The sequence below is a fragment of the Myxine glutinosa genome, chromosome 3 (genome assembly GCF_964187855.1).
Source record: "Myxine glutinosa chromosome 3, kmMyxGlut1.1, whole genome shotgun sequence".
Taxonomy (NCBI): domain Eukaryota; kingdom Metazoa; phylum Chordata; class Myxini; order Myxiniformes; family Myxinidae; genus Myxine; species Myxine glutinosa.
The window spans coordinates 85,437,158-85,458,618 of NC_136263.1; the positions used below are offsets into that span (position 1 = coordinate 85,437,158).

Below are 21,461 nucleotides of genomic sequence, written 5' to 3' on the forward strand. Positions count from 1 at the left end.
GGCATGCCTTGAAGATTGCTGTCCATCAACACAACCTCTGGGTATTTTGCTTTCTTTAAAATTTCTAGATTCAGCTCTTACATGGACAAGTTTCACATTTTTAGGCAAGTCAACATAGTCCCAATCCACAAATTAGACTGGCCTTTATGGTCAGCTGGTTGTCTGTTAGAATGATATCTTAGAAGCACTTCCTGACTAATGTCAAAGGATTGCCTAACTTTATTCAACTAATTTTCAAATTTTGCAGATATAGTAAAAATCATTTTACCAGCCGAGACTCACGGAATATCCATGCAATGTAAAATGTGACTTCAAGTCCTTAACTCTTCACGCCACCCCCTCACAAACCCCAATAAATCAATCTCCATCTCCCAACCCCAAGTCTTCACTCTCCCCCTCCCAAAACTAAGGTGTCACACTCCCCTCCGCATGCCAAGCCTGCAACCGCCTAACCCACCCCCCCCCCCCCCCCCACTCCACCGAAAGTCCTCAACACCCCTCCAAACCATGTCCCACCTTACCTCTCCCCCTCCCCTTTCCAAACCCCAACTCTGCCTTTCCCTCCTCATCGTCCTTCTGCTCATAAAAGCAAACGGGCATTCCCACATCAAAACATAACAATATCTGAAGCTTTCTCCTGCCCTATCATGCTATCATCGACTTCACAGAAACCCGTCGCGGTCGCCTGCCCAACTCACAATCCCGCGAAATATGCGGAAACCCCGTGGAATTGCAATACTCAAGTGACCATGAGCAAGATAATTGTGCCAATAAATGACCCAAAACCAATGATCTTCTTTCCGATGCATACAGTCACATGAAAAAGTAAGTACACCCCATGTAAAGTTTTGAGTTTTTCAACATATTTCAACATACAGCTATTTGATCTTCATTTCAACAATATTGACAGATAAAGGTGATATAATATAACAAATATCATGAAACATTTACATTTTGTAGTCCATTGTATAATTTAAATAAACATAAATGCAAATTTCGTATGTGGAAAAAGTAAGTACACCCTTGGCTCTAATAGGTGGTATTGCCCCCTTTGGCAGAAACAACCTCAAGTAGGTGTTTCTTATAACTGTCTACCAGACTCTGACATCGACTGGGAGAAATTTTTGCCCACTCCTCAATGCAGAATTCTTTCAGCTGTGCGATGTTTGAGGGGTTTCTTGCATGCACAGCTCGTTTCAAATCCCCCCACAACATCTCGATGGGATTTAGATCCGGGCTTTGACTTGGCCATTCCAGAACCCTCCATTTCTTTCTTTTCAGCCATTCCTTGGTGGATTTACTGGTATGTTTAGGGTCATTGTCATGTTGCAAGGTCCACCTTCGGTTAAGCTTCTTCAACTTACCGACAGATGGCCTCACATTATCCTCAAGCACCCTCTGGTACAATGAAGAATTCATAGTGGATTCTATCATGGTGAGCTGCCCAGGCCCTGATGCAGCAAAGCTGCCCCAAACCATAATATTTCCACCACCATACTTTACAGTTGGTATCAGGTTCTTGTGGTAAAATGCTGTCTTTGGTTTTCGCCAAACATCTCTTCTGGTACTGTGGCCAAATAGACCTATCTTTGACTCATCTGTCCAGAGCACATTGTTCCAGAAGTGATGGTCTTTGCCTAAGTGTTCATTGGCAAACTTTAGTCTTGCCCTGATGTTCTTTCTGGACAGCAAAGGTTTCCTCCTGGCACACCTCCCATGCAGATCAAATTTGTGCAGCCTCTTTCTTTTGGTAGACTCGTGCACTTTGACATCAACAGTGGCAAGAGCTACCTGTAGGTCCCGTGATGACATTCTAGGGTTCTTAGAGACTTCTTTCAGCATCTTGCGGTCTGCTCTCGGGCTGAACTTGCTGGGGCGGCCTGGCCTGAACAAGTTGGCAGTTGTTTGGAATCTCCTCCACTTGTAGATGATCATCCGGACAGTCGAATGATTGATTTCAAATTGTTTGGAGATCTTTTTAAATCCCTTCCCAGACTCGTAGGCATCTCTAACCTTCTTTCTGAAGGCCTCAGAGAGCTCTTTTGATCTAGGCATGGTGACGCCACACACTTCAGCAACAAAGAGCAAACCAAACTAAATGTCTGAGGTTTAAATAAGCCAGGTTCCTCCAAGATCCTCTCTAACGATGTTCTAATCATTTGCACCTGAGCTGGTACACCTGATTCTAATTTTAGGTATTTGAAGTAGTGATAAATGTAGGGGTGTACTTACCTTTTCCACATGCAAAATTTGCATTTATGATGGGTTGAATGGAATGTTAAACACAGACAGACAGACAGATTGACAGACGAACAAGTGTATTATTATATATAGTGCCCTCCATAAGTATTGGAATAGTGAATACAAATTTGTTATTGTTACGAAAACTGAAGAAATTTGCATTTCAGATCAAAACATGAACAGGAAGTAAGAGTACAGAAGGTCACCTTATATTTCTTGGTATTTTTCTGGATATATGTTTTACCTTTGTAGAACAATAGCACTTTTTATGTTCAGCCCCCCCCCCCCCCCCCCCACTCCACCCCCTAATTTTCAGCCAAATTTCTCAAAAACCTTGCAAAAAAATGAGAATGAGAAGCCCCTCTGCTTAAACCAACTCATTTACTTCTCATTACTGCCTTGTTTTTATGTTTTGGTATATGGGGTTGAGGCTCATGGAGGAACTATAATGCAAAACAAAGAAGGATGTAACAGAACAAAAAGAACAGTAGTACAGGGGGTGAGAAAGTTGGATACAGCCGCAAAGTCTCGATCACATAGTGGAAGGAAAAACAGGAAACCCAGAAAGAGGTGGGCATGGAGACGGGTTAAATGGGTTATAAAAAAAACATGGTTGTGAATGGGGGTGGCCTGAGATGATGGTGAACAGCTGTCTTGAAGCCCTTGAGGGAAAAATAGGCAAGGAAAAGGGAGAACAAATTAGTGGAGGTGGACAGTGAGCCTGGAGTTTCACCAAAAGGGGGGTGCTGGTAGACCGCGTGCGCCCTGCAGAAACCTTGGCGATGACAGAACGTAGAAAGAGCAAAGGGTGGAAGACCAGAAAGGAGGCGGTCTGAAATGTCTGCGATGTGATGTGAAAGTTATAGGCCCAGGGACTGACCTTCATCGTGGGAGATACCAATGATTTTGTAGGCTTTTGTTTCCACAGCATTAAGCTTAGGAAAGTGTGAAGCACTTCACCTCCCCCCCCCCCCCTTAGGAAGGGGGGGAAACGGCAGTAAAATCTGGAAATAATTTTTTTATTAGACCGTTACAATCTATATTTTATTTTAATTGAATTATATACTTGAATATTGTAGAACATAAATAGCCTTCTGTCAATTTCAAGAACCTCCAGTTTTACAGGATTTACAGGATTCTTCTTATTTACAGTTTTTTTACAATTATTTTACAATTTTACTTCTTATTTACAATTTACATTCTTATTTACAGTTTTACAGTTTTACAGGATTCTTCTTGTTGTTGTTGTTTAGCCCCGGACAGTTCTCTCAAACAAGCCCGCTGCACGGAGATAGCCGATTGATCTACCAGGAGTGACCCAAATATCCCTCAAATTCAGGATGGTTTACACCCACTTTCACGAAGTCAGGGCCACGACAGAGTTAGAGAGAGAGAGAGAGAGACAGAGAGAGAGACAGAGAGAGAGAGAGAGATAGAGAGAGAGAGAGAGAGAGAGAGAGAGAGAGAGAGAGAGAGAGAGAGAGAGAGAGAGACAGAGACAGAGACAGAGAGAGAGAGACAGAGAGAGAGAGAGAGAGAGACAGAGAGAGAGAGAGAGAGAGACAGAGAGAGAGAGAGAGACGGAGACAAGAGGGAAAGGGCCGGTCCATGGGGCCAATCAGCTACCTGATTGTGACTGCACTGTCATGACGAATCTGGGCAGCAGGGAAGAATGGGGAAGATTTGGCCCCCGACTTATGGTGGGGGTACAAACACTGGAAAGAGGTATCCCGGATAGTTGTACTTTGACATGTTAAATAAGGTGGTGAAAAAGACTGCTTCAATAGCGCTAAACTTCTGGAATTTTTTAACGATCTTTAGAATCATTATTTTGTTTCAATTGAAGTATATAATGAACACTGCATAGGGTAACGTGTTATATGAACTCTTTAGATATGTAATGCATTGAATGAAATTGGCCGATTTAAAAGTAGAGGGAATGATAGAGTGAAAAGAATGACCTTGGGCAAATGATAGAGTGAAAAGAGCAGAAAGAGAATATGCAAGAGCAGCTGAGCAGCTGAGCACATGCACTTATGCCATCCAGGCCAGTTGCAGAATCAAAGTCGAGCATTGCCAGAAACCACTTCACCTTCTTAGGTGAAAAAGACACAGTTGAGGAGCAGATGGGTGTGATTGAGTAGTGTGTTTAAAGGAAGCAAGGGGTTGGGGACACAATATTTAGAAGCAAACACAGAATTTAGGCAATTGGCCTTCTCATGAGCAGAGTAGGCTGTGTTGTCATTTGAAGTGGACTGGGAAGGGATGGAGGTGGAGCATAATCCAAAGACAGACCTGAAGAGCAAATTTTTTTGTTTGAAGGAGCCAAGTTTGAAAGATCAGTTTTGAGATTGGCCAGATGTTGCTTTCTGGCTCTCCAGAGTGGATGTACACACTTTTTGTGGGCTTTGTGGAATGTTCTGAGGTTGCCTTTGGTTGGATTGTTCCAAAAGTGATTATATTTTCAAGCAAAATATTGCAAAAAAAAAAAAAATCTTGAAGATCTTTAGATTAGGGTTATACCTTTTCTATCGAATCACCATTGGACACTTTGTTTTCTATTTTTCTTACTTCCAACTTTGTTATCTCGAAGAATTCCTTCTCGGCTTTAATAATCATTGCCTCTTGCCGCTGTGCGAAGTCTTCCATTCTTTGTCCGTACTCTTTGTCTTGCAGTGGTTGGTTTTTTTCCTTCAACCTTCGCCTCTTGTACTTTGTTGTCAAAATCTGCGCACGTCTGGTTTGTTGCGCAAACATCTGCGCCAAAAACACAACACATGATGCATTAAAAGTTTAGAAACACATAGAAGAGGAGATGCAGAAAAGGGAAGCTTCATCTTCCTTGTCTACACCATTTCACCCCCACCATAATACACTAAAAACATGTAAAATGGGAAGGAAGAGAGGGGTTTCAAAGGGGCCAGGATAAATCTAAGGGAATATGAACATATGTAGGACAATATAAGCATGTGCATGCTCCTCCGCATTGCTTCACCCCATGCCACCCGTATTCATATATTTTCAATACCTCTCTGATTTTAGTGATTCCAAACTAATCAACTATCCTTAGTATCATTCCATTTGCCCTTGAAAAGTATAAATTTTGAAAAATAATGACGACATCTAAGTCTATAATTATATATCAGAGTCAAAATGAACACGATTAACACCAGCAACATTGGCGTGGAGACATTCTTGCTCTTCACCACAAAAAATAGTCAAGGTCACCCATCACTCATAAAACTTAAAAGAAGTGTTCTGGGACCTTACTAGTTTAATTATTGTAGAATTTCTTGAATGTAGGATCAATTCACAGTACTACTGTGGCTTGATATCATCAATGTACATACCTGGCTTGTTATCATACTGCAGGCTAACGGAAGAGTGGCCAGACGGAAGCCTCTCCTCAGTGAAGGACACAAGAAAGCCAGCTTGGAGTTTGCAAAAAAAGCATCTAAAGGACTCTCAGACTGTGGGAAACAAGATTCTGTGGTCTGATGAAACCAAGATTGAACTGTTTGGCTTCCGTCTGGCCACTCTGCCATAAAGCCCAGATCGGTGGAGTGTTGCAGTGATGGTTGTCCTTCTGGAAGTTTCTCCCATCTCCACACAGGATCTCTGTAGCTCAGCCAGAATGACCATCGGGTTCTTGGTCACCTCTCTTACCAAGGCCCTTCTCCCCCGATTGCTCAGTTTGGCCGGGCGGCCAGCTCTAGGCAGAGTCCTGGTTGTTCCAAACTTCTTCCATTTAAGAATTATGGAGGCCACTGTGCTCTTTGGAGCCTTCAATGCAGCAGAATTTTTTTTGTAGGCTTCCCCAAATCTGTGCCTCGACACAATCCTGCCTCTGAGCTCTGCAGGCAGTTCCTTCGACCTCATGGCTTGGTTTTGCTCTGATATGCATTGTCAGCTTTGAGACCTTATATAGACAGGTGTGTGCCTTTCCAAATCATGTCCAATCAATTGAATTTACCACAAGTAGACTCCAATCAAGGTGTATAAACATCTCAAAGATGATCAAGAGAAATGGGAGGCACCTGAGCTAAATTTCACGTGTCACAGCAAAGGGTATGAATACTTATGTCAATGTGATATTTCAGTTTTTTCTTTTTAATAAATTTGAAAAACTTTCTAAAATCCTGTTTTCTCTTTGTCATTATGGGGTATTGAATGTAGATTGATGAGGGAAAAAATAAATTTAAACGATTTCAGTATAAGGCTGCACATAACAAAATGCGAAAAAAGTGAAGGGGTCTGAATACTTTCTGAATGCACTGTATATATATAATCTATTTGTAATGTTCATGTGTTCCACCTTTAAAAAAAAGACCCCAAAAAGGTCATATATTTTGATTCTTCAGCAAGTAAGTCAAATGACGAAGACAGGAGGAATAATCAGTGATAAGGAGGTGTGAATAGAGGTCACATAGAAGGTGGAAGGGAGGTAGGGGAAGACGTGAGTGGGGAGACTGCTGTGCATGATAGATTAGATCTTGTGAACGGTGTGAGTAGGAAGAGATTGAAGAGGGGAAAGGTTTGTCAGGTGGTAGTTGTTGGACACCACTCCTTTCCTATTCCATCTCCAGGCACTGCATGGCGCATGCTGAAAGGGAGTACTCAGTTTTCACTCCAGTTTCTTGTTTGTTTTCTTGTTTGTTTGTTTTTCTGGGCGATATCTCAGCCATAATTTGAGCTAGGAAGCCGAAATTTCGGCACAATAGTGAGCACGTGCTTTGGAAAAAACATTATTGTTTTTACTTTTGATTAATCAATTAATTAATTAGTTACTTAATTATTGTCGATTAATTAAGTACTTATTTATTTCCTTTCTCTTCTGGGCATTATCTCAGTCACCTTTTGAGTTCGGAAGCTGATATTTGGACATGAAAGTGACCAAGTGTTTTGGCTGTAAAGACAATATATATATAAATATATATATACAGACTTGGCATTTAATATGGAATATCTTTTTTTTCTTGACTTGGGTTTACTTTCTGAACTCAGTATTTCAATCTGGTGAGTTGTTTTTACCCTTCGGTGATGTCTTTGTTGAAAGAACCATGTCACTGAATGTCTTTCGCAGCAAGAAGTCAATAACAGGATTATATCACAGGTGGCGTGACAAAATGTAAGGACAGGTACATTTGACGATTGGCTTCACAATCGGGTATACAAGGGTTGTTGCGTTCTGTATTAGTGGAAAACAACTGCTGCACGTCTACAAAAGTTATTGCCGCTTCCTCTGGAGATGGTCCGTCAACTTGACAATGCTGTTTGTCATGGAGTGGTGGCTTTATGAAATTCTGGCATGAAACAGCGTGCTATTGCACGGCAGTATGGCATCACTCAAGGTCAGGTGTCAAATATCCTGAAACGAAATGCTCAGAGGGGTGTCCCTACTCCAATACCGAGGCCAGGACGTCCACGCAGAACCACAAGGAGAGATGATCGCCAGCTGCACCGGTTAGTCTGCAATGGCCGTACCAAGTCAGCTAATCGGCGTAGGGCTGAGTGCCATCAACTGACAAATGTGCCTGTATCCAGAAGGCCAGTCAACCAACGACTGGTTCAAGCAGGCTATCGTGCCAGGCATCCCCTGAGAAAGCCACGCCTGACCAGACAACACAGCCAGCGCCGATTGCAGTGGGCCAGAGAGCACTGTCAATGGCAGCCAGGACACTGGAATCACGTGACCTTCAGTGACGAGTCTAGATTTCTGGTCTGTCGTCAAGATGGCCATGTCCGAGTGCGCAGACAAGTGCATGAAGCCCACAATGAAGATTGTATAGTGCCAAGAGTCCTAAGCTGGAGGTGGTGGGATGACCGTTTGGGCTGCTTTTCATGCAGGGGGCAAAACTGACCTGGTTGTTCTGAATGGAAACCTGAACCAGTTCAAGTACAGGGTCATTCTGGAAGAAACATTGCTTCCATTTGCTCGTGCAGCCTTTCGAGGAAACTTTGTCTTCCAAGATGACAATGCACGGCCTCATCGTGCTCGCATGATCCAACACTTTCTTGCTGAACGTGGTGTAGAGCATATGGAGTGGCCTGCCATGTCCCCGGATATGAATCCGATAGAGAACTTGTGGGCAGAATTAACGCATCAAATCGACAACTTGGACCAGCAGCCGACCTCTGTGCGTGAATTGCAGCAGACTATTGTCACTGCATGGCAAGCGATTCCTGTCCAAACCTTGGCAAATCTCGTGAACAGCATGCCTCAACGTGTACGTGCTCTCCTGAATGCTCGTGGGGGTTACACGAAGTACTGAACTGTAATTTTACTGTCCGTAATCCCAGTCATAATTTAGCTTTTGTTTTTGTTGAAAATTTTTTTGGCTAATGTGCAAAATAAAGAGATACTTCTGGAAAACGTACAGAAGTTTAACACAGTACTGTCCGTTAATTGAGTTCGATATCAGTTTACATCACTTTCGAGGATCAATTTATTTGCTTCGAAATGTCAAATGTGGTTTCTGTTTCTTTTAAACGTCACATTAACAAAATCTAGAATAATTTCAACATAATTCCAATGAACTTTTGGTTCTAAGTCATCTTGAAAAGTAAGTTCACCCCCACAAATAAATATTCCATATTAAATGCCAAGTCTGTATGTGTATATATATATATATATATATATATTTATATATATATATATATATATATATATATATATTTATATATATATATATATATATATATATATATTGTATATATATATATATATATATATATATATATATATATATATATATATATATATATATATATATATATACATATACGTATATATATATATATATATATATATATATATATATATATATATATATATATATATATATATGTATATATATATATATACATGGGTCCGGCTAGGAGGTGTGACGATTTTCAGAAAACTCGTACACAGTTATTTTTAGTCGAATTTCAATTTTTATTTTTTTTAAAGACTACATTTTTAATGCCATTTAATACACTGTAACAAAGACATTTAAAAAATGTAATTCATGTTTGAATTTGGTATAACAATGCAAGTGGGGGTCTAGCGCATGCATGATGGCTGTTGGTTACTCGTTGTTAGGCACCATTTCAGTAGCCATGGAGCTGTGGACGATTGAACATCGCGTCTTTGTTGTTGAGACGTTTATTCAAACGGGTAGTTCGGTGCTGCTTACACAGCGCAGATTTCGTACTCACTTCAATGTTGGTCGACGTGGCGCCGTTCCGTCTCGAAACACAATATTGAAGTGGGTAAAAAATTTCAGGACAACTGGATCTGTGAGGCCGGGAGCAGCTCGGGGAGGTGATCGAACCGTTAGGACCCCGGAAAACATCGAAAGGGTTCGACAAGCTGTGGAGGCCAGCCCTCATCGGTCAGCGGTACGGCACGCTCGCGCCCTACGGATGTCAGACAGATCAGTTTGTCGAATTTTTCACTTGGACCTTCATTATCACGCGTACAAAATCATGGTGGTTCAAGAACTGCAGCAGAATGATTTCGTACTGCGGTTTACGTTCGCAGAAAGAATGCTTGAACTGCTGAGGGATGCTGCTGTGCTGAGAAATGCTGGAACTTTTCCGCGCGTCTGCAAGAATGCTTGGACAAGAACGGCCACAATTTAGATGATGTCATTTTTCAAACATGAATTACATTTTTTAAATGTCTTTGTTGCAGTGTATTACATGGCATTATATATGTAGTCTTTAAAAAAAAAAAAATTTGAAATTCGACTAAAAATAACTGTGTGCGAGTTTTCTGAAAATCGTCACACCTCCCTGACGGACCCTGTATATATATGTATATATATGTATATATATATATATATATATATATATATATATATATATATATATATATATATATATATATATACACTGAACAGCAAAAGAAACGTCAGTCAGAATCAATATTTTGGAGTCTTTATTTTCAAGTCGTGATCAACACGAATTGAGATTTAGGATCAACATGAAACATTACAGGTATGGTCACCACAGTTCAAACAATAATGTGAAATGTCTGAATAAGAAAAACACAAGACCAGGTGAGAACAAGGGAGGTCAAAATCAGTATCTTGTGTGACCCCCGTGAGCGTTGATGACAGCCATACATCGTTTGTACATGGAGTGGATTAATCGGTTGATGAAGGCATTTGTCACTTGGGCCCACACTCTGAGAAACGCCTGACTGAGTTGAGCTGCAGTTGTCGGCCTTGGTCGAACGTCATTCAGTCTTCTTTGAACCTCGTCCCACAAGTGCTCTATCGGGTTTAAATCGGGGCTGAGCGCAGGCCAGTGCATGGTTTGGATGCCATTCTGTTGCAGGAAGTCCCTTGTTGGTCTGGCAGTGTGGGCATGGGCGTTGTCCTGCTGGAAGACATGAATTCCGTGACGTCCAAAATGTGGCACAACGTGAGGTCTGAGGACTTGATCGATGTAGCGAGCAGCTGTGACACCATTGCCTCTTCTTGGACCAATATTCTGGAACACCACAGGACCGACTTTGTGATTGAGAGCAATAGCACCCCATACCATGATGTTTGGACCACCCCACGAGTCTCGTTCCATCACACAGTCATCTGAGTAGCGTTGCCCACATCTACGCCAAACTCTCACTCTGCCATCTGCCGTGGAAACACAGTATCGGCTTTCGTCTGAGAAAAGAACGGTTCCCCGCTGCTGGTAACGCCAATTTTGATGCTGTGTGGCCCACTGTAGTCGGTCACGGCAGTGTCGAGCTGTAAGAATGGGGCCATGATACGGCCTGTGACAACGGACATCCCTGTTCTTCAAACGTCGACGGACTGTATCACCACTAATGTGTCTCTGGTGGGTTCCAACTGTTTGTCTTGCAGTTTCTGTAGCCCTGGTAAAGCGATCTTGGATGTGATGACGCACAATCTGTCGATCCTGTAACCTGTAGATGGTTCTCACGTTGACATGGAAAGCATTGGCAACCATCTCTTATGTCTGTCCAGCATGCAATCTTCCAATAGCCTGGTCTCTCTGAATCCTCGTAAGTCTGGGCAAGGCGCTGGCATCGAAACACGAATGATGAACACACGTTTTGGGGTGCCTTTTATAGGGAAAGTCACAAGGAGACGCACATGCATTTTGATTTCCATGGGAATCATGCACGACTTTGTACCATGGTCGTTTTTTTGCCTGCGTTTTGGTGACCTGTTTTTATCCACGTGTGCACCACTGTCGGTAGTTATGATTAAATTTAGATACAGACTAATGTAAATAACGAGATATCTAAACTAAATGCATTGATATTTCTATGGGAAATGTTCAGGAATTCTTTTTATGAAGTGACGTTTCTATTGCTGTTCAGTATATATATACTATAATCTAAAAACAATCCAGTTGTTTTGCAGCTTTGTCGATGTCTTCTGCCTTTGGTAGGAGCAGAAAACTTGTTTGCTTAAACTATGATTTAGCTATTTTAAATTCTGATGACTAGGTAAGAAAGTTATGGTGCATACTTTGCAGACTGTATCTTTACCTACCGCAGAAATCGTTTTCTTCTCATTGTGCTGAAGAGTATATAATCCAGAAGAGACTTCCAGTAAGGTGATCGTACCTAGGTGTGAACCACAGGCAAGAAACTGGCCATTATCTTGCACTCGCAGTCTGAACAAAGGCTCGTCATATATCTATGGACAAGAGAGTGAGGAATGGGAGGACAAAGGAGGGTTTAAGCTCTAAGATTCCTTTACTCTAAGTAACTTTTGCACAGTTTTGAGAGGCTAATTGAATGTTTTATATTTTGCACTAAACTTCGATCAACATTTCACTACCTGCATGGTTAGTGTTGGCCCATTGTGTTTATTCATGAAATCCCAAATGTCCAATGTGCCATCCATCTTGCAGATGAAGAAAACATATGGGCGGGATGGGCTCCAACATCCATCGGTGAGGTATGAAGGCTGGTACCTGACAAAACAATGTCTCTGTATAAAAAAGCAGATACTTAGATGCAAAACCCACCGTTTGTTTTTCACATGAATATCATCATCACATGAAAGTGCAATAACCAAGCATCACTGTTGGGGGCCATCTATTTATTATTTTCTGCACCAGGTAGCGGTAGGGAGAGGTAGTGGTGGGGAGAGGGAAAGTGCAATAAGTGAAGATGGGGTGGGGTCTGTTCAGATAGATACACACTTTCCATTCAAAGTGTTAATTCAATTAAATATTCTAATATTAGTGAATCTACGACATTTTTAATAATCATATAATGAGCATTCACTAGACAAGTTTAAGGAATCATATCTATTGGCCACGGGGTTTAGACAATGAGTTCTATAATTCCTGTGCGAAATCCATGATATATATATATATGCAAAGTTTTTCGATTTTTCCAAGATGGCGGCCAAACCACGTGACCTATGACGTCATAATTTTCATTTAAAAATTATACAGGTGGAGTTGCACCTATGGTGAAAATTTCCTGTCAATAGGACCAACGGTTGCAGAGAAAATCCTATTTATTCTGTGCGGACAAACAGACAAACAAACAAACGGACTCAAATGCAATACCCTCTCCCCTGGCGAGGGTAAATATCCTTAGGTTTTTCCTTATATCCTCCCTTAAAGTTAAGGAAGCATGTCCCCCCCTCTTCCTCAAGCGGCGAGATGAACCACTTGCATACCTTGGATAGGGTTAGGGTTAGGATTGTGTATCATTGTGTAACATTGTACACTTGGTAGTATGACTATAGGTACTGACAAGGTATTGGTACAAGTACAAGTTAATGTTAGTACAAATACTGACAATACTTGGAAGTATTGAAGTTATATGATACACTTGGGAGTGTATCATTGTGCTACTGTCAGGGGTTGCTGGGCTGCTATCTGCAACAACCAGTTTTGGACACTCCTGAAAACACCAAGTGAAGTAGATGTTCGAGCGATACTTTGCTATGCTAGACGTTGATACAGTAGTTCCATTGGCTGTGTTACTGAGTTATACCATACCTGTGTATTTCTGAGACACGAGATGTTTTACCGACGTGACCAGCTCACCAATGTGCCCTTGCCTCTAGATGATTGCCCGCTCATCGAAAAACAGTACGTGATGCGCAAAAATAAATAAAACAAACATGGCCCAAGTACACGTACCAAATCCCACATTGGAAACCCATTGTCATATGCCGTGATTTCTGTAGGTGACCTTGTCTACCTAGCTGTGGACCGTGACAAGTCCTCGGCACAAAGCTGTTATCTTGTTACATCAATTGATCATCCATGGTGTTACAGATGCAAGTTCACAGGTAGCCAGCTGCATTCAACGACATATATAAAACAAAAATTATCTGATTGTGAGATGAAGGCTTCCAGCCTCTAGTATCACCACCTGTACACACCCCGCACCTGAGGTCCCTGAGATCCTGTCTGAAATTGCCGTGGTCGCCCCAAGTGTTGCTCCGAAGTTCACCTTTGTGGTCCCTGCCATGCCCGGACAAGTTTATGCAGATTTTTGCCTTCCAGACAGCCATCCTCAACTTGACGTTTGCCCTCAGTCATTGCCAATCCCAGACCTACGTAGGTCCAGTCATGTTCGGCACCCTCCTAAGTATCTGCACGATTATGTCACATTATGATTGCGCAGACCCAAATCTGTACCAATAGGTTTCTACAATTGTTAATTGTTGATAATTGTTCATTTTTGTTCAGCACCTACATGTGTGGCATCTTGTTCTTGATTTTGTTTTCATAACACTGACGACATTCACCCGGATTTAGTTTCATGTATTAGTGACATTTACATTCCGATTTATGATGTCCCTCAACCAGGGTGTTTATCGTCAAGCATAATATGAAAGTTTAAAAATGACTTCTTGATGATGATATTGATCTGCTTCGGTATTTTTCTACCTGATACCAACTCGGTTTGATGTACTGTATACAGGGTGAAGCAGAGGGAAAAGGGAAATATGATCGCACCATTGTATGCTAGTTTGGGTGTTTGCCGCTTGGTGTCAGTGTCTGTGTGGTTTCACTCACCTCTCCGTGTCCCGGCCATCTTGACCATGTTTGTTGCCGCTTCTTGAATAATCTTAGTTTCTGCTACCAGAAACCTCGTCGTGTCCCAGTTGATATTCTTACCTGCTGGCGCTCCTTGATATGCTTCCTTTGTCTGTAGATTCCTCCATGCTTCTCCATCATCATCATTTTTCCCAGCTTACAACGCATATCCATTGCTTGCATGGACCAATCACATGATTCCCCATGTCTCCAAGGCCATAACATGTTCAGGCATGGTTCCACTTGCCTCAGTCAGTCTCTGCCCAGCTACCCAACTGAGCCATTATCCAACAACGATGACAGACTTTTGCCCACTAGTATGCCCATTGGTCCATTGGACAAAATTTTCATTGGTCTTCATAGCCTTGTAACATAGCTGCTGCACGGCTTTTGTTTTTCTAATACTCAGTCGAGGCTCGTGTAAGAGCTAACACAAATAACATACTGTATAATAAAGGAGGCGGGAGACAAGAGGGGGAGAAAGAGGGAAACACACACCAGTAGAGAACAGGGACATCGGAGATCTGTGGAAGGGAGAGGGCTGGGGTGGTGAACACGGGATAAACAAGATGGACACTACAATGATTGTAGACCATGGGCCAAGACTCCAAAATCCACTTTTCCGTAGTCCCCACTTGGGGGCTACTGGATATTTGCAAGAGCAATAGATATTAGGTCATTAATTACTATTTTTAATGTTCCCATCACTAAAAACTGAGCATTTTTGAGAAATTTGCATGCAAAAATATACACTTCCCCAGCCAGAATCTAGGATGATGATGTTCATGATCCTGAACAGAAGATACCAAAACAATGGTCAAAGTTTTTGTCATGCGGTCAGAATAAGGAGAATCTGGTACAGTTCCTCTTTGAATACTGGTGCAAGAATGCAATGGAAGTCATCGATGATGTAACACTCATTGTAGGACATGGGGGTGAATGCCACGCTCTTCGTCAGAATGAAAAGAAAACAGACCTCGAAGTTGTCGCCATTCAATTTCTCTTCACAAATCAAGAAGAAGCGGACACGCGACTTTTATTGCATAGTGCATTTGCAGCCAGATCAAGTGATCATGTGATCATCAACAGCCCAGACACAGATGTGTTTGTGTTGTGCGTTGCATTCCGCCAAGATATTGATGCTAAGCTATATTTCCACACTGGAAAAGGAAAGAGCAAACGTACCATTGACATCCAGCAAATCTTCCATCACTTTGGAAAGGAGGTGTGCTCTGCTCTTGTGGGATTTCACTGCTTTTCTGGATGCGACTCAGTGAGTGCCCTGTATGGTATGGGGAAAGTGAAGGCTGCCAAAATCTTAATAGCAAGTAAAGGGCACTGTTCCACATTTGAGAAGTTGGGAACAGCTTTTGAGATTCCTGAAACTCTCTATGCAGGACTTGAGATGTTCACTTGTGCACTCTATGGCCAGACTAACTGCAAAGATGTGAATCAGGCCAGGTGTCAGATGTTCAAGACAGGAAGACGTGCAGAGAAATGTTTGCCACCTAATAAGGATTCATTGCACAAACATATACAACGTGCAAACTATCAGGCAGCAATCCATAAGCAATGTCGTCTTGAGACCATTCCAAACATTCCATCTCCAAAAAATCATGGATGGAAAGCAGATGGTGATGAGCTAGTGGTCGATTGGATGGGGCTTCCCCGTGCACCTGCAAGTGTTATGGAGTTGTCACACTGCTCATGCAAGAAGATGCAGTGTTCACAACGGCGATGTTCTTGTTTGGCCAACAAGCTTCCTTGCACAGACCTTTGTTCTTGTGTAGGGTGTGAAAATGTTTCAGTTTCAGCAGAGGAACTTGAACACTATGAAACTGACACCCCTGACTCAGAGGATGAGATATAGTTTGTTTGATTTGTCTTCATCATCCTTCACCATGCAATGACTGCTTTTGTTATTTTGTTTCGTTTTGTCTGAGGGAAAAGAAATAAGGGAGGAAGGTGATTTAGCATAGCCCCATGTAGGTGTTTCCTTTTCTTTTTCTTTTTTTCTTTTTTTTGTATGCTGAATCGAGGCTCGTGAAAGAGCTAACATTTATTTCACAAACAAATCAACCAGACAAACAAAATATATAAAAAGAGGGAGCGGAAGACAAGATGGGGAGAGGAGGGGAAGCACACAAACACAACATTTGAGAGCAGGGAGAAGTGTGGGAGGGAGAGGGCTTGGGGGGATGAGGCGTGGGAAGGGGGGGGGGGGGGGGGAGAGGTATAAACCACAAGGGGACCGAAATTAGCGGGGGTAGAAAAGATCAAGGTTTTGGATGGGGGAAGATAAGAGATGGTGGTGAACAGCTGTTTTAAAGACCTGGAGGGTGGAGTGGTATTGAAGAGAGTGAGGGAGTTTGTTCCAGAGGTGGGAGAAAAGAGGAATGAAGGAGTGAAGGTGAGCAGAAAGTCTTGATTTTGGCAGTTTAACCATAAGAGGGTTGCAGGCAGATCTTGTGCGACCTGTAGGAATATTTGGGGGACAGAGCCCAGAGAGAGCTGGGGGGCAAAGCCAGCGAGGAGTCGGTAGAAGACGGAAAGACCACCAACCTGCCTGCGGTGAGTGAGTGAAAGGCCCTTGGAGTTAGCTTCATCGCGGGAGATTCCAATGATTCTGAACGCTTTGGTTTCAACAGCGTGAAGACGAGCTAGGTGTGAAGCAGGAGCACCAGACCAGAGGGGAGAGCAGTATTCCATAGAGCTGTGGATGAAAGCCTTGTAAGTGGTGAAGAGCTCAGGTGTACCAAGGAAGGACTTCGCACGACGGAGGATGCCGAGTCGGCGACTGGCTTTGAAGGCCAGATTTGAAATGTGGTATTCCCAGGAAAGATCATGGCAGATAGTGTGACCCAAAAGATTGAGTGACAGAACTTCTTGGAGAGGATTATTCAGAAAGTGGATGGGAGGGTTGTCCAGTCGGTCTTTTCGGAGAGACATCGTAAGAGTGTGAGATTTGTCAGGATTGAAAGACATGTTCCATTTGTTTGCCCAGTCTGTGATTTTGTCCAGGTCTGCAGAGAGTGAGGAGGCTGCAAACTGCCGATCTGAGGGATGAGGAATGGAGCGACAGAGAGTAGAGTCGTCAGCAAAGAGATAGAGAAGATTTTCAAGAGAGTCAGAGAGATCATTGATGAAGACCAGAAAAAGCACAGGGCCCAGAACACTGCCTTGGGGAACTCCAGCCTGAACAGGAAGAGGAGATGAGAGAAACCCATTCAGGGCCACACGTTGACTACGACCAGAGAGGAAGTCCGCCAGCCATGCGTGGAGATTTCCATGGATACCAAAGGAGGAGAGTTTGGTAAGCAGAGCGGGGTGCCAGACCGTATCAAAGGCACGTGATATGTCGAGGGAGACAGCTCTAATTTCCTGTTTGGCATTGAGGACCTCCATCCATTGTTGAGAAAGCAGAAGCAGCATGTCCAGAGTAGAGTGACCAGGTCTGAAACCAAATTGATGGTCAGAGATCAAGCAATTTTGCTATTTTTAATAGAATATCAAAGTTAATACATACTGGTTATTCCACACAAAATATTAATTATGCACATCATTTTTTTCTCAGTTATTATTCATCATTTGATTTTGTACTATTCTATTTAAAACCTTGAAAAATGATATTCCTAGCAGTATATGATTTGTAACACTTTGTTCTGTGACCAACTTTGTACGCAATGTTTTTGTGGAAACATCTAAGCTACCTGTAACTTGGTAGAAACATGGAAAAGCACCCTGTAACCCTGTAACTTGGGTGTAACTTGGTTAATGATTGGTAGAAACAAAAATAATAGACTTGTGTGATTGATTAGAAGACTGATGAAAATATTGGAATTTTATAATGTACTTCTTATTGGACCAAGGACTAATATAATGATGTGTACGATATATGATGTATTGATGAATTAGAAAGTAAAAAAAAAATACAGGGGAATCATGTTATAGTGAGGCCATATATAACAAATAACAACATCCTTCTTAGAATGAGTACACATGTAATTGATTTTGTCTTGATTTTACTTTTTCTGTCTGTTCTGGTATTAAATATGAGTGTTTATAACGAGGTACCAGTTGTAACGAGGTATAATGGTATTATGGTCCCGAGTCACTCCTGACGACCTCGGTATAACAGGGCTCCCCTGTACATGTAAAGATACACACCAAACCTGAACAGGTTGTGATTGCATAATGTCAACAAGGGATATTTCCAGTTCCTTTCACATATGCAGAATTATATTGTCAACTTGAGATGCTTGTCTATAATAATTGCTGTTATAAATGTATAACTAAATAACTTGATTAGAATTTTGATAAACCGTGTACTTTTTTGAAATAGTGGAATTGTGATACATGTAACGGTTTGTGAAGATAATTTCTCACCATCTCAAGTGAAATCGAAAAAAAAAGATACCAAACGAAAGGACATAGTGTATGTTCTTTGCCTACCTATAATGTTATCCATACATGTACCGCCATGAATGAAAATGAAGGAAGATGTGTGCCTGGAGAAATTATGTCATGCTTTTCATGACATGCATAACTCTAATGTTCATTGAATACTACTATGAAAGGTGTGAAAGGTTATCAAATTATTGTTACTCTTTAAGTGTGTTTATTATTTATGATTGTATGTGTATAATTATTAGGATCATTGTATATTGTTCATATTTTAAACTACAAAGTTTTAATCTCATTTCCCACATTCCACATATACCATTCATTATGTGGAAAATTTGCCTTGGTATATGTTTGTGGGTATGTTGTCACTTGAATATGAAAATTTAATGCTCATGTGTCTGAGAAATAGAAACAAAATTGAAACATCCTTTCGATTTTTGAATAAGTTTGCACATTTGAAATGAGATATGTGGCTGCATGTACATGTATGTATGCCCACTTTTATTTCCATACAAGTACGATGTTTGTTTGAAACTACAAATACTTAGATAGGAATGTGGTAAACAGCCAAAAAAGGTCGACCTGACAATGGTTCATTTTGTTGATGTCTTATTATCTTTAAACACATATCTTGAAAGTTTATTGTGATGTTAGATAACAGGACCGTGTGTTAAAAATTGCTTTAAAGGGTAAGACTTGAAGATCATTACTGAATTCATTTCATCATGACTTAATGAAATTGACAAAGATTGCTTCATTGCGTAAATGATGACCAGTTACAACCTAAACCTTGCTTTTAAATGTTCTGAGAAATATATAATGCCACATCATTATAAATATCTTGCAGGTTTTAACATAATATTATGATGTATGCTTCTTTTCAGTGATTGACATTATCATGAATTGATGATTTTTATAATGTCTTCAGCTTGTATTAAAGACACCAACCAAGACACAAGTTACTCATTGCACTGTACGCAGTTCGTTTGTAACATTACATGTACGAATACTTAGATGTGAGAGGAGAGTGACGGAGAGAAAGGACAAAAGGAAAAGTAAGAGAAAGAGAGGGGGGGGGGGGGGAGTGGAGGGGAAAGGAAAGTGCCTGTGTACGAGGTATGAAATATGAGAAACAAAATTTAGTAATTGAAAACACTGTAAAAAGAGGGAAATATTTTGTAATAAAGTATGAGCACAAGCGAGGATGGTACTGGATGTAAGTTTTTCAAGCAAACATTAAACTGGATGAACAGAGATATAAAATAAATAAGGGGTATGTTTTTTCTTCATTTAAACACGTGGTTGTGAGATGTTTGCATTTTAAACTATTCTGTTTGGTGAAAAGATGATGGCAGTGGTGGTCCAAACTAGTTTACTACCCGCTATGAACTGTACTAATTTAACCATTGATGTCTCCCGTAATTCATTGTGTAAGACACTACAAAGACCCTCTTATCAACATTTAACATAATGTTATCCTATGGATGTGTTTATATAAATGGAGTCTTTTACAAGTATTTCTTCTGCCCATTTGTTACATTTCTGTGCTCTAAACCCACAGAAAATGCCTATGTGTCACCGTTGCTAGGGTAAAATTACCTTAGCAACCATTTCTATGTATTTCTTTGTTTTTTTTTGTGAAATTCTCAGTAACACTCAATTTTCAAGCTTGGGAACATTTGATTTTGGGTTCAGGCACATATGAGGAATATATTAAGGATGGTTTCAAGTAGTCCCCAGGAGGAGACTATGAAACTCAAAAACTAAGCAGAAAAATTAGGTACGGCCCATGGTCTATTGAGCATTAGCTTGCCTTTCACCAAGCACAAATGTGCTTTGGCCAGGGCAAGGATTATATACGTTCGTTTTTATTATTGACAAATTATACTGCTATTATTATTGTTGTTGTTAATCAAAATATCTATAAAGCTCAGTTGACTTTTTGCTCCACCAAATAACAGCAAAACGGAGTTGAGTAAAGGGGTCATTCTACAGATGCTGTGATAAAGAACTACCTCTGTCGGTTTGAATGTTTGAAAGAGAATAGACGTCTGGATCAAATTTTGAATTAAATTTAAATCCCGATTTATATAATTATATATAAACGCGAGTTGTCTGTGTGTATGTCCGCGTTTTATTCAGAGATGGCTGAACGGATCTTCATCAAACTTTCAGAGGTTCATCAGTGAGTGCCTGGGAGTGTTTTATGCAAACAAAAAATTGGAAGAAAAAAAAGATCGGTTTTTTCGAGTTAAAAAAAAAAAATGCTCGATAGTGCCGAAGCGTTTTAAAATTAATGACAGTAATACACAAGTACACATTCACATAAATAAATACAAAACAATTACCAGACATTTGAATACAAATAAATCAAACAATTCCGGAAGTGTACGAATTTGGAAGTATGGCTTCTTCTTCTTCCTGATCGGCATCACACTGAACTCAGAAACGTGAGCCACATTCACTCAGAAACGTGAGCCACTCCCCTTCATCTCCTGCCTCCTCCTCCCCTCCTCTTCCTCCCTCCTTCCCCTTCCCCCTCTGCCCCTTCCCCTCATCCCCTCTCCCCTTCCCCACTCCCCCTCCCCTTCCCCACTCCCCCTCCCCTCCCCCTCCCCCCTCCCCCTCCACCCCCTTCCCCTCCTCCCCCCATTCCCCCTCCCCCCTCCCTCCTCATCCTCACCCTCCCCCATCCCCCTCCAAACCCCTCCTCCTCCCCCCTCCCCTCCCCTTCCCCCTCCCCCTGCCCCTCCCCTTCCCCCCTCCCCTTCCCCCCTCCTCTC

At 41.5% G+C, this 21,461-nt stretch overlaps 1 protein-coding gene across 1 annotated transcript in view; it reads right to left on the bottom strand.

Moving 5' to 3' along the window:
* Positions 1-21,461, bottom strand: part of DNAI2 (dynein axonemal intermediate chain 2) — a 147,557-nt gene that overhangs the window by 9,093 nt on the left and 117,003 nt on the right. The window contains exons 9-11 of the mRNA XM_078773584.1: positions 12,045-12,180; positions 11,754-11,900; positions 4,765-4,998 (exon numbers count right to left, since the gene is read on the bottom strand). Coding sequence (XP_078629710.1) covers positions 4,765-4,998; positions 11,754-11,900; positions 12,045-12,180 — 517 coding nt within the window. The remainder of the gene's footprint in view (positions 1-4,764; positions 4,999-11,753; positions 11,901-12,044; positions 12,181-21,461) is intronic.